This window comes from Anopheles funestus, chromosome 2RL (assembly GCF_943734845.2).
Source record: "Anopheles funestus chromosome 2RL, idAnoFuneDA-416_04, whole genome shotgun sequence".
Taxonomy (NCBI): domain Eukaryota; kingdom Metazoa; phylum Arthropoda; class Insecta; order Diptera; family Culicidae; genus Anopheles; species Anopheles funestus.
Window position 1 is genome coordinate 87,502,169 of NC_064598.1, and position 14,191 is coordinate 87,516,359.

General features: G+C 45.3%; 2 protein-coding genes across 3 annotated transcripts in view; both read right to left on the reverse strand.

Moving 5' to 3' along the window:
* LOC125765627 (EGFR adapter protein-like) overlaps positions 1–4,070 on the reverse strand; it is a 48,861-nt gene extending 44,791 nt beyond the window's left edge. For both annotated transcript variants that reach the window (XM_049430961.1, XM_049430960.1), the window contains exon 1: positions 3,538–4,070. The gene's annotated coding sequence lies outside the window, so the exon portion shown is untranslated. The remainder of the gene's footprint in view (positions 1–3,537) is intronic.
* A 2,058-nt stretch (positions 4,071–6,128) lies between these two features.
* On the reverse strand, positions 6,129–11,165 carry LOC125765626 (uncharacterized protein K02A2.6-like). Its single transcript, XM_049430959.1, has one exon. The coding sequence runs from the start codon at positions 10,766–10,768 to the stop codon at positions 6,320–6,322; it is 4,449 nt and encodes a 1,482-aa protein (XP_049286916.1). The 5' UTR covers positions 10,769–11,165; the 3' UTR covers positions 6,129–6,319.
* Positions 11,166–14,191: the final 3,026 nt, after the last annotated feature.

Consider the following 14,191-nt stretch of genomic DNA (forward strand, 5'->3'; position numbering starts at 1 on the left):
AAACAGTGCTTACTTCTTAAATGCATGCTAAATGCGTTGCACAACAAGACGTAAACAAGCTTATTTTATCGATCGAGCTTAGAGATCCTGCTGTATAGACTCCTAGCAATGTACTCACATCATCCACCCTATTCCGGTCGTGTCGTTTGTGCAGATAACGGCCCAAACCGTTTTCTTCCAACCGACCAGTACAAACGGAACAAACCATCCGACAAAAATCGTTCCCAGTACTAGGCACTCGACTTTATCGGATAGTTATCAAAAACATGTTGGAAGATGTAATCCCACGGAACCCCGAATCGGCTCCCATAATCTGCTCATTGCAAAAACAGTACACAAGTGACTGCGACATGTGGGCCACATTGTGAGATTATTTATGGCTTCGAGGGATTATATTGTTACGTTTTGTGAATCGCTACAGCAACGCAGCAACACCAAAACACTACATGAATGTACTTGGATTACTGTAGTTATCTGGGTGGCCTCCGTAGGTGGGCTGTGGTTACGATACTGGCCGTATCACATCGAACGGGTGCAGCAAGAGGAATTGTTATAGTGCATCCTTCGTGGTTATTATTCGATTGAACATGAACATTTAGATTTTATAGTTTTACATTAGGTAGTGGTGTCTGTATCAGAATCCCTTGTACAATTAAAGCTTAAAGCTTTTGTATCGTACAGCTCACTAGAATCGTTTTGCCACTGATGGCACTACATTACGGCATTTGAGTCATCAAATTTAAATACCTTTGACGTAAAATTTGAAACACAATCTAGTGTAGAAATCCGCAATCAGATTCCAATATGGAAATATTTCGACACGCGGTCCTGCATTCTATATCATCTCAAATGTGTGTCTAAAAAACGAACATTATTTGAGCTCTTTCTTTTTTCTATGTATGGATCTGTTTCCCAATATTTGTGGAACAACAACTCCCAATATCCCTGCTCCTTTTCACCAGATTCTCTCTCCAACCATTACCCACAATCGGAAGAATTTCATATTGCGCCCTCCCCACAGTACAATGGGCTCGATTCTTTGCAATCGATACCAAAATGTGACAAACGAATGAATAAACTGCAAACGAACCCCGCCTATTGATTCCGATACACTGGAGACCTTTACGGGCATAATCCCTATCCCGTCGCGAAATTCTACAGCCCTGGACCACCGGTCAATAAGCAATAACTGTTCGGCCAACAAACTCCGGAAAACCCGCACAGAATCGAAATGAATGGATTAACCGGGATTGTGAATGGGTGTCGGAGTTGCTCTTTCGGCAGAACCTTACATAGAAGCATAGTCCGGACGTTGGGTAGCAATATAAACCCGCGATTGTTGGCGGCATTTACAGCATGATTTACGGCCCTGTACTACAAAACAGCAAAGCAATCAAAGAAAGAGATGTCTACGGTGGGGCCCAATCGCTCTAATCCCCGTCTAAAATCTGGCCATCTATTTTTGGCAACAAATGATTGTTCCGTTATGAATTTCTGAAAATTTTCACCCTTTTGCTGTCGTCCATCCGGGTGTTCATTTATTGTGCCGAAATTCAAAGAAAAGTTCGTCCGAATCGCATTCCCCACCAGATAGGGAGAGACAGTCGAAAGCGAGAACCCTTTACACTGGCATATCTCGTCTCGGACATTCGGATGCCGAAATTTATGACGGATGACGAAAAACGACAACGAAAACCCGGACAGTGGACTGTTCGCTGTGCGAGTGGCCAACAGCGATACCGGAATACCTACCTCATAGTGCATCCCATTGCTGTACGACCTTCCGGTGGACAACGCACGTCAATCCTTTCTGAGCGCCACTCTACACGACATGCGACTTAATCATAGTACCGTTTTCTGGAAATAGTACCCAAACCAAAAACAAAAAAACACGAACGGTCGGATCCAGTACGCACACAAGTGTGCCGAGAGCCATGCCAACACTCCATCATTGGAGGATGGCCAACCGTACGGCAACAATGTCATCCCGTACGTTCGTTCGACGATAGGCGACTAAAACTTTCGGTTGGTAACTGTCTGGACCAGTCCAATGGTAGGCGTCCTCTCGAAACGTAATCCTAAGTGTGACATGCTCGGCAGTTTCCAGCCCAGAAGAAGATGAGTTTGAGTAAACAAAACCCCCAAACCCCGGAGACATCTACTCCGGGGATGGGTTTTTGTTGCTCCGATCGTCAAACCATGCACGACCGTGTGAACTTCAACGGAAAGGGATTCGATGGCAAAAGAATTTCCAAAAAATCACACACAGAGAGAAACATCCAGCACACTGACGAGCGGCGTCCAAAAAACCCCATTAGCCCATTCGCAAAACGGAACTTTCACGTTTTCACGTTCGATTTTGATTTATAACCCGTGACGTGCGCACGCGACCCTCTTTTTGGCGCCGGCAATGTTTGGTGAAGAAAATTAAATTGAACAGTATATATGCATTTTACCAGTTTTGACAGACAAACAGAGATTCCACAGATCTTCCATACCAGACATATAGACGATGTGGACTTGTGTGGAGCTTGGGAACGGCCTCCGGTACCGTGTGTGTGTGTGAGTGTATGTATTGATAGTGTTCAAACGGAAGTTGGCAGTGCATCATCCATGTCGGCTTTCGCATCCAGAATAGATCAAATGGTAGCATTTGGAGGGATTTATGGTTGTGAATGCATCTACAGATTGCAGTGATAAGCTTCAAGATTATTGCAAGCGTCTGAGCTTTGATGGATTTTGGAACACGTTACTCGTTGCTGTAAGTAAGCATGCATTTCGAATATTTTGACACTGATTGACATGAAAATTATTTGTATTTATTTTCACAAATATCGCAACATCTCGTGGACAATCGTTTCATCCGAGATCTAATGACGGTGTACTCGCACTACTATCTCATGCTTTACTAGAGCAACAAAAAAACCAAAGCCAATCGACGTGTCTCATCCCACTGCCATCCTGTCAACATGCCAATTTTCTCGTATCCAAGTGATCCATCAAGGGCACCCTTAGAATCGTCCGTACTGTCCTTAATTTGTGTCATTTCGCTTTGACGTTTCATTCCATCGTACTCCACAAACTCCGTTCAAGTCACCGCACGGACACGATCCTCGTACCGCCCCCGTTGGGTATTTTGCACTGTGAAGTAATTGGACATTCTCGCCCACACTGCCACAACTTGGCGATAAGGTACTCGTCTATCAATAAGAGCGGAAGGCACTTTACAGCAAACCATACTGGGCCGTTGCATACCGATGTTTGCCGAGGTTGTACACCGCATGCAAGTACGAATCGGTGTCCCTGCCGTTTTGGACACACACGTCCATACACGTCCAGAGGTCGATGCGAAATTGATTACGCTCAGGGTAAATATTTCCCAAGTCGCTCAATCCTCAACATGCGGTCCGTGTATGTCCGGTCCGGTCTACGAGTGTTGTGTTGTACCGATCGACTGCATCCCTAGCCTTATCGGTGAAACCTCCCACACGCTTCCGCTGCACCACAAGTTCGATGCAATTATCTTGAAATGCTTACCTTCTGTACGTTGCGTGCCTTGCCTTAAGGGAAGTAGTTTTGTTGGTTGGTAGTGAAGTAGCTTGGTTTACACTAGATTGCTGCAATAAGGATTGTTGCCGGAGCTACAATCAGTTTCTTTTACAGCAGATCAACACATTCACTATAACAAAATTGTTAAAAAAAAAGATCCTCAAATGGGAGGATGAATCATCTGTTCTGTATTGTTCAGAAACTCCTCAAACAATACTTAAGTCCACACACCTTTAGCGCACTACGAAATATCAACTATCACGAAAATTGCACTCGAGTTAAGAGGACAACCACTAGCAACATCCACTCGTCACGATTGTTACAGGACGACTAAACGAAACAAACTGCGAACAGATGAACCATTATCATCAACCACGGGAAGGACATTTCTCTGGATCCAATCGCTAAAGTTTGAGAGCAACTTCTCATAGGGGAAAAACTCATCGCAAGGATTTAGCTTCCAAAAAGGGATGGAACATATCGTCCCCAGCGGAAGGAAAAGGGACACAACTCATAGTGAAACAGGTGGTAGTCAATGTTTGTGAGAGTTCCAGTATATTATCCAAAAAAGGATCCTCTCGATGAGTGTTTTTTTTTTTTGTCTAGTTCCCACACACTGAGGAGTGCCGGGTGGGGCTTTGTTGATGTAAAACCATATGTTCCGCTAGCCTTCTCAAACAGCCCCGGGGAGAGAAAATAGCCGGAAAACCAGGACAACACACTACACTGGAAAGGGAACATTTCGGCAAACCGGTTACCACGCGGCTTTTCTGTGCGTTTGCGCAAAGTGTGTGAGAGAGAAAGAAGTATTTATTTACTCCTTAGTACGCGCGTTTTGTGAAGTTTTCATTCACAAGAAAAACCTTTTCCCGGTGGTTCCGGATTGTGTCTTTTTTTTCTCTCTATTTGTTTACTCGTACGTGGAGGCGAGCTACGTCTCGACTTTAACCACTATGTTAACTCATTCTTCCACACAGAAAATGTTCGAGAATGCATTATTTATACATGTGCTTCAACGTTTCAATGACCATATGGGTCGATGAAAATGACACTTTACAATCGTGAAAAACACATCCCACATAAGCGTCCTTCCGTATGGAGAAAATAGGCCGGAAAAAGTCAACCGATTTCAATACAACTGATAACAAGCGACAGCGTGCATGTTAAGAGTCTTTTTGCGAGTCTACAATTTATATGTGCGGTGGGTTGATTTTTGGTACTCTCTACCGCTCATTCAAACCTGACACCCACCCCGGAAATGATGTTCCCGGTTCAATTTCCTGCATCATGCTGCCACCTCTTCCTCAAGAACCATGCTTTACCCTCAACCCGATAAACCACGGTTGACAGTTTTCATTTCGGGGGGCGACACGGTCGCACATTTCAAACGGAAGCTGTCAACCGCGCAAGATAAAAAGGAAGTCCGTGTTGCTATTTGCTTCCTGTGCACCGTGCCTACAATCGATGGCCAACCGATCAGAAACGTTCACATTGTAGGCAACCGGATACCGCGGTACCCCGCCGCCCTTTTTGTGCGAACGCTCCATTATGCTAATTGAAATTGGGCCGTACATTTTCCGCCGGGGAATTGGGTGATGGCTACCGGAGCTTTATAGTCGCATGAGCCGCAATGAGTTTGGTGAGCGGTGGATTTAGCCTCATTAGAGGTCCATTAGCACATGATCCTGCCATCCGGCGGAACGATTAGGTTGAATGTGTGCTGTAAATGTGTTGGATTAATTAAAGATGCCGGTAGGGAAGTTCCCGTTGACCCAGTGTCCAAAAGTGACAGGAGTGTTAAGGAATGATTATTCTAAATACACTCAAATTGTTTCAATTTATCTATTTCTGGACGAACTTTTTATTTGGTTATGATCAAAAGAACCTTTTAGTACATATAGCGTATACTTGAAATTTGCTTAGCGCCTAAAAGGTATGCAATCCGCATAACGTTGATTCCACGTGCGTTACAAATCACCATTCTCGTATTATAAGCGACGGTTCGATTTGCTGTAAAACATCTTAAGATACTAATGGAAAATGTAACCCCACTTCACGTAGAAACAATTTCCACCCTTCACGGAAATTGTGCTTAATAATTGTTAATTGGAAATCAATGATGCAAGGACCGATGAGAGCAAACAAAAAAACAAAATCCCCTAACCGAGATGGTACACTTAACATGAATAAATGAGAGCACAAATTAACGAACCAAACGACAAAACCGATCCAAATGCAAGTGAGTGGATCAACGGGTCGTTAGCATCATTTTTGTAGCCGCCCTCCCTTTCGACTAGACGGACAGACAGACAGATTCTTACCCATATTAGCGTCAAGCGAGCAGCAAAAAGGAATTCATTTTCAAGAGAAAAAATTTATACTGCGTGGTTGTCCGAAATGGGGAGAGTTTTTTTGTCTCTATTTTTTGTTTTCTTTTGAGGTTTATTTCCATTTAAAAGATATTCAAATCATGCTGATGTCTGAAAATTTACCATTCATACAAAATTTTATATTCTGTTTCTTTCGTCACGTATTAGAAGACGTTAAGAACGACACGGACATTTAAGACAATTAACAATTATATATTACACACGTTACGATACATTTGGACGCGCGCGCCTCGGTTCGGTCTAAACACGCTCTTCGATCTTTTCGCGCCGGAGCCCTAACCCGAAGTGACCCTTCGCTCGCGAACCCTGACCTCTCGGTAGATCTCACTAACACATCAACCACTGACCGTTTCTGTCAGTGGTGAGTTTAGGTGACAGATCTACCGAGGAAAGGTTGGACCATAACATCTCCCCCTTTTAGTTTGCAGCTGGTACCCCTCGAGCCTACGCGGAAGTCTTCTAGACCTAGAAGACCTGCGTGGCGATCTTACCGGCTGCTGATGTCGTCTTGGTACAAAAGGTACCGGCCTGGGAGATGGTAAATGTGGGGAAGGTACAGATGGTTCCACAGTGCCTCCAGCAGACACTGCCTGTTCGTCGTTGTGTGATGTTTCCACGAGGAAATCTAGCGGAAGTTGGTAGCTATCCGCTAGCGTGTTCGATCGATGTGGGCCCTTCGTTTCCGTTCGTTTCCGCAATTGGTTTAGGTGGCGGCGGTGTGTCCGGTGATCGTTCGTCTCGATCTCGTACATGACATCACCGATTGGTCGATTCACTTTTGCGGGAACCCATTTCCATGAGTTCCGCGTATACCACTTTGCATAGACGAGCTCGTTGCGCTGAAACCGATGATTTCGTCTTTCTCGTTCTACTTCTGGCGTAGGCGGTGGCTTTAACAGCTCCAGTGCAGTTCGAATTTTCCTCCCGAACATAACCTCCGCTGGCGACCGATGTTGCTCCAAAGCAGGATTGGGGGATGCTCGGTACGTTTGAAGGAAAATTTCGAGTGCTTCGCCACGCGACGCTCCACCTTCTTCGATTTTCGTTATAGACCGCTTGAACGTATCGACAAATCGTTCGGCTTGCCCGTTGGACTGAGGATGAAACGGTGGACTTTTTATGTGCTGAATGCCGCTCTTAGCACAGAATTCATCGAACGTGGCGCTAGTGAATTGCGGTCCGTTATCACTTACTAGCGTCACGGGAAACCCGAATCTTGCGAATAGGTTTCGTAGAATTGCTATCGTTGCCGGTGTGGTGGTGCTGCTCGTCTTTATTACCTCTGGCCACTTCGTGTACGCGTCGACTGCTACTAGAAAATAATCACCCTCGATCGGTCCCGCGTAATCGACGTGAATGCGTTCCCATGGGTGTTTTGTAGTCGGCCAGGGTACCGGCTTAGCGCGTGGAGGTGTTTTAGCGGCAACCGCGCATGCGTGACACGTTCTAACACACTCCACGATGTCCTCATCCATGCCCGGCCAGTACACGTAACTGCGGGCTAGTTCTTTCATCCGTTGCATACCTGGGTGGCCCTCGTGTAACTGCTTTATGCATATGTGACGCAGCTTGGTAGGTATGACCACCCTCTCCCCGAACAAAATGCATCCACGTACCGTGGATAACGCCTCGCTTCGATTGAAGAACCGCGCCAGCTCTTGTCCATAGGCGTAGTTTTTAGGCCACCCTTGCAGGACGTAACGAAGTACCTGCCGTAGTATCGGGTCAGCCCTTGTAGCGGACGCAACGTCTCTAAAATTAAGAGGGAATACTTTAATTGACTGCGTTGCAACGTAACTTACGTCCTGCTCGAGCTCAGTGCTGGCTATGATGTATTCGGGGTCCGGTTTCGCATGTTCGCTGATCAGCCTCGATAACAGATCAGCATTTCCGAATTGTGTCGATGGTACATACTCGATGCTGAAATCATACAACTGCAAGGACAGCGCGAAACGTTGCAGTCTATTAGCTGTGTAAACCGGTATGCCTTTCTTCGATCCAAAGATTCTGAGCAGCGGACGATGATCAGTTTGCAAACGAAAATGCCGACCGTACAGCATTTTGTGAAACTTTTTCACTGCAAAAATGATGGCTAGACCCTCACGGTCGATTTGGCTGTACTTATTTTCCGCTGTCGTAAGTGCCCTCGAGGCATGTTGTACTACTTTTAATGAGCCATCTGGAAATTTGTGGCTTATGGTGGCACCAAGTCCCACTGCTGAAGCGTCAGCAGATACTACTATTTCGGCATTTGGGTCGTAATGTGTAAGTAGCAGATCCGATGCCAATATTTCCTTAAATCGCTTGAATGCGCTTTCACATTCGCGAGTCCATACGAATGTGGTTTCGTTCTTTAATAGGACGTCTAGAGGGTACCTTAGGTCGCGCATTTTCGGAACGAACCTTCCGTAATAGTTAACTGCGCCTAAGAATGACCGTACCTCGCTTACGTTTGTTGGCGCTGGAAGCTTCAGAATAGCTTCAATCTTCGCTGGGTTTGGTTTGAGGCCACGACGATCGATGATGAAACCCAGATATTCTATTTGCTGCATTTTGAAAGCGCACTTTTCCGCGCGGACTGTGAATCCGTACTGTTGTATTCTGCGGAAAAGATTAAGCAAATTTTCGTCATGCTCGCGTTCCGTTGTACCACCTACAATCACGTCATCCATGTAACCTGATGTGCCTTTCAATCCTGCGAGCATGGTATCAATTAATTGCTGAAAAGCGGCCGGCGCTATTTTGATACCAGGTGGTAGGCGATTGTAGTGGTATAAGCCACGATGCGTATTTATGGTCAATAGAGGGCGGTATTTGGCTGCTATTTCGACCTGTAAGAATGCGTCGGAAAGGTCGATTTTACTGAAAAATCTGCACCGCGCCAGCCTAGCAAATATATCGTCCGGGAGCGGTAAAGGATATTCGTATGACTGGAGAGCCGAATTCAGTCCAGTCGAGTAGTCTCCGCAGATTCTGATACTGCCGTTGCTTTTTCTTACGACTACGATGGGCGCTGCCCAGTCGGAATAATCGACTGGCGTGATGACGTTGAGTTGCTCTAAACGATCAAGCTCCTTTTCTACTGTTGCTTGCATAGCATAAGCCACAGGGCGTTTTGGACAAAAGGTAGGACGGACGTTTTCTTTCACATGCAGTTTAATGCTTGCCTTAGTGCATAATCCGGTACCATTGAAAATAGCCGGAAATTTGCTCTCCCATTTGGTAGACTCGCAGCCGATTCTGTTGCAGTATTCATCCATCGGCAACGTTCCCAGCGAGAAAATTTCGACAAAATCCGCTCCTAAAAGCTGTAAATCTATAGGAACAACGCGGATCGTTGCTGATTTTGTCGTCCCGTTCACCGTAACGTTTGCCTCAAACTCGCCATCCAGCTGAAGGCGTGAACCGGATGCTGTTTTCGCATGCACTCTTGCTGGCGATAGTGGTGGCATGCCGAGCTGCTTCCACGTTTTCCGTCCTATTATCGTGATATCCGACCCCGTGTCGAGCTGCAGTTCCGCTGTTTTGCTGCCTATTCGGATGCTCACGTATTTGCGCTTCTGTAAGCTACGGACGTTTACAACCACTGCACGTGTTGCAACCGAAGTGCGCTTGCGAAATTTCGTTAATTCCTGCTTTCGACCCGACTTGCTGCAATGACCCTCGCGATGACCGTATCTCCCACAATCCTGACACTTGTGAGAGCTGTAAGAACAATCTCTCACCCAATGGGAGTCACCGCACAACCAACACGGTCTCGGTGGTTTGGATGCTGGAGAATCTGCACCACTTCTCTCGGGACGACGCTGCTTGTTGTTGTTGTTGTCTCTCTTCTCTTTCTGCGCATCTCGTTGCTTGTACGCGCTGTGTAGAGCATGAACTTTGCCCTCTCTCCCGGAAGCAAACATCGCCGTAGTCTCTTTTAGACCTATTAATCGTTCGCCTTCGGCGGAAAGCTGTTCCAGGGTTAGATCCGGTCGATCCTCGATGCGCGTTAGGAGCCTCGTTCGTATGTCGTTGTGCACTTCTTCTCTTAAAGCACAAACAAACATTAGACATTTAAATTGGTCCTCGGTCATTGAGGAGAATTGGAAATCGTTGCAGGCACGATTTAACCTACAAGAGAACGGAAGCAGATCCTCGTTCTTCTCCTTTATCGTCTGAAGGCACTTGTATCGCCTACTACTAAGCGATTCGACGTTTCCGAAAAGCACCTTTAGTTTGCTTACCGTCTCATCGAATGTGAAGTCGCGGGGGTGGCAGGGAAGAACGTAGTTGGCGTAACGCTCATGTTCCATTGTGCCCAACTTACGGGTTAGCAGGCGGATTTTTGCTGGTTCATCGAGCCGGGAAGCATCTTTCACGAACAGATCCTCGAATCGCGAGTACCACGCGCGAAATGTGGCACCAGCTTCTGCGTCGTAGCGAAACTCGGTGATGCTTGCCGCTAGGGCGTTTATAACCAGCTCGGGATCTGTTGGCGGTGTGGGCTGGTGAGCGGGGGGCTGAGATGCCGTTGGGGGAAGCTGCTGCATTAGTTGAGCCATCATCTGCTGCTGTTGAGCCGCCTGTTGCTGCTGTTGCTGCATTTGCTGTTGCATTAGTTGCAGCATTTGGTACAGCATCCCAAATTCAGGACTTTGTGACGCTGGTCCTGCCAGGGCTGACGCTGCGCCTGGATGCTGCGATGGCGGTTGCTGCGGCTGCGTCGCTGCACCTTGCGGCGGTGGATGCATGCGTTGCGTGAACGCGGCGTTCAGAGCGTTTGCGCCGTTCTGTGATAATCGGCGCGGATCGTCCATCCCGGAATTTTCATCAGGACTGTACATTGTTGCTGCGGCGGAATTATGCACACGCGAATAATTGCACTATAACACTTTTTTTTCGTTTATAGTTCCTATATTTTTTCCGTTTTCCTCGTCGCCACTTTTATATTCTGTTTCTTTCGTCACGTATTAGAAGACGTTAAGAACGACACGGACATTTAAGACAATTAACAATTATATATTACACACGTTACGATACATTTGGACGCGCGCGCCTCGGTTCGGTCTAAACACGCTCTTCGATCTTTTCGCGCCGGAGCCCTAACCCGAAGTGACCCTTCGCTCGCGAACCCTGACCTCTCGGTAGATCTCACTAACACATCAACCACTGACCGTTTCTGTCAGTGGTGAGTTTAGGTGACAGATCTACCGAGGAAAGGTTGGACCATAACACAAAAACAACTGGTACACTAAACAATGAACGCGTTTTTTTTTTGTTGTGAGATGGTCATTGTTGCGTTTGTTAGTTGTTGATTTTTTTTTTTCAATTAAAGTTCCATTTCTGTTCGTAGACCAATCGTAAACCATTCGATTTTAATCGTGGTTTTTGTTTCCGCATCATGATTACTACAAAAGCCCACTCTCCAACCGGAAACAGATTGGAAATATCTTCCGGATACCGGGTTCCGGGAGCCGATAATGTTCGCAGAATATGCAATCGAAGAAGGAAATCCGAATAATTAGAGAGCCCAACGTGAATTAATTTTGCTTTTATCGACACAGCATCACAGGAGGATGAAAGGGATGAGGGTTAGGATGGGAAGGAAGTAAAATGATGGGGAAAAAGAAACGCCCCGACAATGGTGAAGGAAAAGGAGAAGATCGATTCCTTTAGCGTGGAAGGAGATAATATCCCGCTGACGGACGAAAGGTGGAATTGTTATCAACAACTTCCGCTTGTGAAGAGCAGGAATCCCAGGGCTGGGTACGAAAGAATTCTAAATCTGTGTCTATTGGTGGAAGAAGTAGCAGCCGTGTCGGAATCCTTTCACTCGACGACTTTGAGGTCGTGATGAAAAAGATTGCTGCTGTCCGATAATCGCACAACTTCTTGGAAAAAAGCAACTTCCGAGATATTGTAGAGTAGGGATAAAGTACCGGGTTATTAGTGAATTTTTGTGTAGCGTATAAAAGTAATGTTTAGAGACCGTTTAAACATATTATTTGGAAAAAGAATTGTCCTACTCTCGGCAGTAAGGAGCCCTCAGTATGCGTTGAGTGATTACGCCTAAAGGTATGCAATCATTAGCAATATTTGTAATTTTTAATTTTAAAGTAATTTTGAAATAAACTTAAAACAAATGTTTTGCTGAAATTATCGTCTTCTGAGTACTACATTTCTTAAAGAAAACTTTAAAAATTTTCATACAAATGTTTTTAAAAACATAAAATCGATAAAGATAAACACCAACGCAACAAAATGGATCAAATATCCAATTAACTGTAATGACCATTTGGTAACGGATGAAAAAACACTTCCTACCATCCGTTTCAAGTGAAATATGTAAATAAAAACACCAAAACAAAACCTCACGTATTCCTTTTTTAAAAAAAACGCTCCTTTTGCCTGTTAAAATAATGGCACAAACACTTGTTCATCCCAAAAAAGGAATGATTTTGTAATTAGAGCATAAAGCCCGAACTAATCGCCCTTAAAACCGTGAGGCTGTGTGCTTAAGGGCAAAGAAAATCGATTTCGACCTAATTCTATTAACAGCCGGAGGGATTGTGCTTATCAGCAGCGAATGTGTCGTCGTTGGTAGGTGGATTTCCTGTACGTTGGTAAACAAGTACGTTGAAAACAGCGAGTTGGTGGTACTGGTGGATTCAAATACGGTCAGAAAAATATCGACAGTTGCACAGAACATGCACAGAAGAGTAGCAAAAAAAATCAATCGTCATGTTTTACGATGCTACCGGCGTGGGTTATCAATTAAAACACATCAACCAATCGGAACCTATTCACCCGGAAAGCGAACTCAATTGATCGTGAACCTCCACCATCGATACGAACCTGGACACGAAAGGTGCTGCGGAATGGTACAAAAAATAACTACATGCTACATAAATAAATACACAGAAAAACACATTCCAGTCCGGTAGTTAGGTTGGTTGATTTTCAAAAAGGTTTTTGCAGCTCGGTCTGTTCTACCCTGGGTTTACAGCCACCCGCCGTACGCGTTACCTGTCTCAGCGTCCCAACATTCAATAGTGGATGCGTTTTCCAAAACCCAAAATCCGTGTTGGTTTTATGTACGATTTTGCTTTGCTGCAAGCTGCATTGAAGCTTTTATAACCAATTGGTAGCAAAATCGCACCAGTCTGTAAGCTACAAAAAAAACACATAACATTCTTTACTAACGACGAAGGTTGGCCACCATTTCGCTTCCGCCAAATCGACGGGTAACGCGTGGATGGAGGGATGTTGAATTTATTTTCCAATTAAAACACACCTTTATACACGTGGTTGGAAGGGATTGAAGAATGAAGATCAGCGTTCATACCAATTTTCCAATCCAGATAAATTTCCCATCGACAGTTGAAAGGGGGAAAACTGTAAAGGAAAACAGAGGAAATCCTTCATAGAGAGTTCTATCACGGGCCTGTCTGGAAGAGTTCTATTGATGTAGAACTGATAAACACATTTCAATCAATTCAAAAAGTACAATTTCACAAATTTTTGCTTTCCCTTCTCGTTTTGTTTTATTCATCTTCATTGTCTTCCATTTCGGTTACAATACATTTTACTAGATCATATTAAATTACTTAAAAACCATCGTCAGATCCCTTTTTTATCACATTCGTTTATTTGTCCCCATACTTAAAAACATGATCAGAAAGCCTCTAGCTCTTTGTCAATTAACAACCTTATCCCTATACTCTCCCTATCTAAATCTATCGTTTAAATGTTAACCGTTGCTGGTGTCACATAGTACATGCCGACATCGTTCATAGTAGGTGTTGCTGCCGTTGGAGCCACATGGCTATAGTAAGGTGGATGCGATACCACCGCTTGTCCCACTGCAACTGGATGGACGTAGTTCTGTCCCGGTTGTGCCATACCCTGGTACTGCATATGTGGATGATGATCGATGCTTGCATACTTCGGCGGATAGTAATCGGGTACAATGCTTGGAGAGATACTGGTTGCCGCTGTCGGTGCAACCGTCGTCGGATTGTGCCGTATGTGATGATGGACGAAGTTTTTGCTCGGCGAACGTCCCTTTGTTGGGGACGGCTTTTTACTGCGATCGGGAAACTTGCGGGAAAGCTTCTGGCAGAACAATAGCCACAGTGGCGTTGAGGTGGTCGGTGTCGGCGAGGGTGGTGTTGGTTCCCGTGGTGGAATTGCTGCTACAGGTTGATAGCCAAGCGGATAGCTTGGATGAAAGTAAGCGTCGTGATACACCGGAACCGGAGCGTATC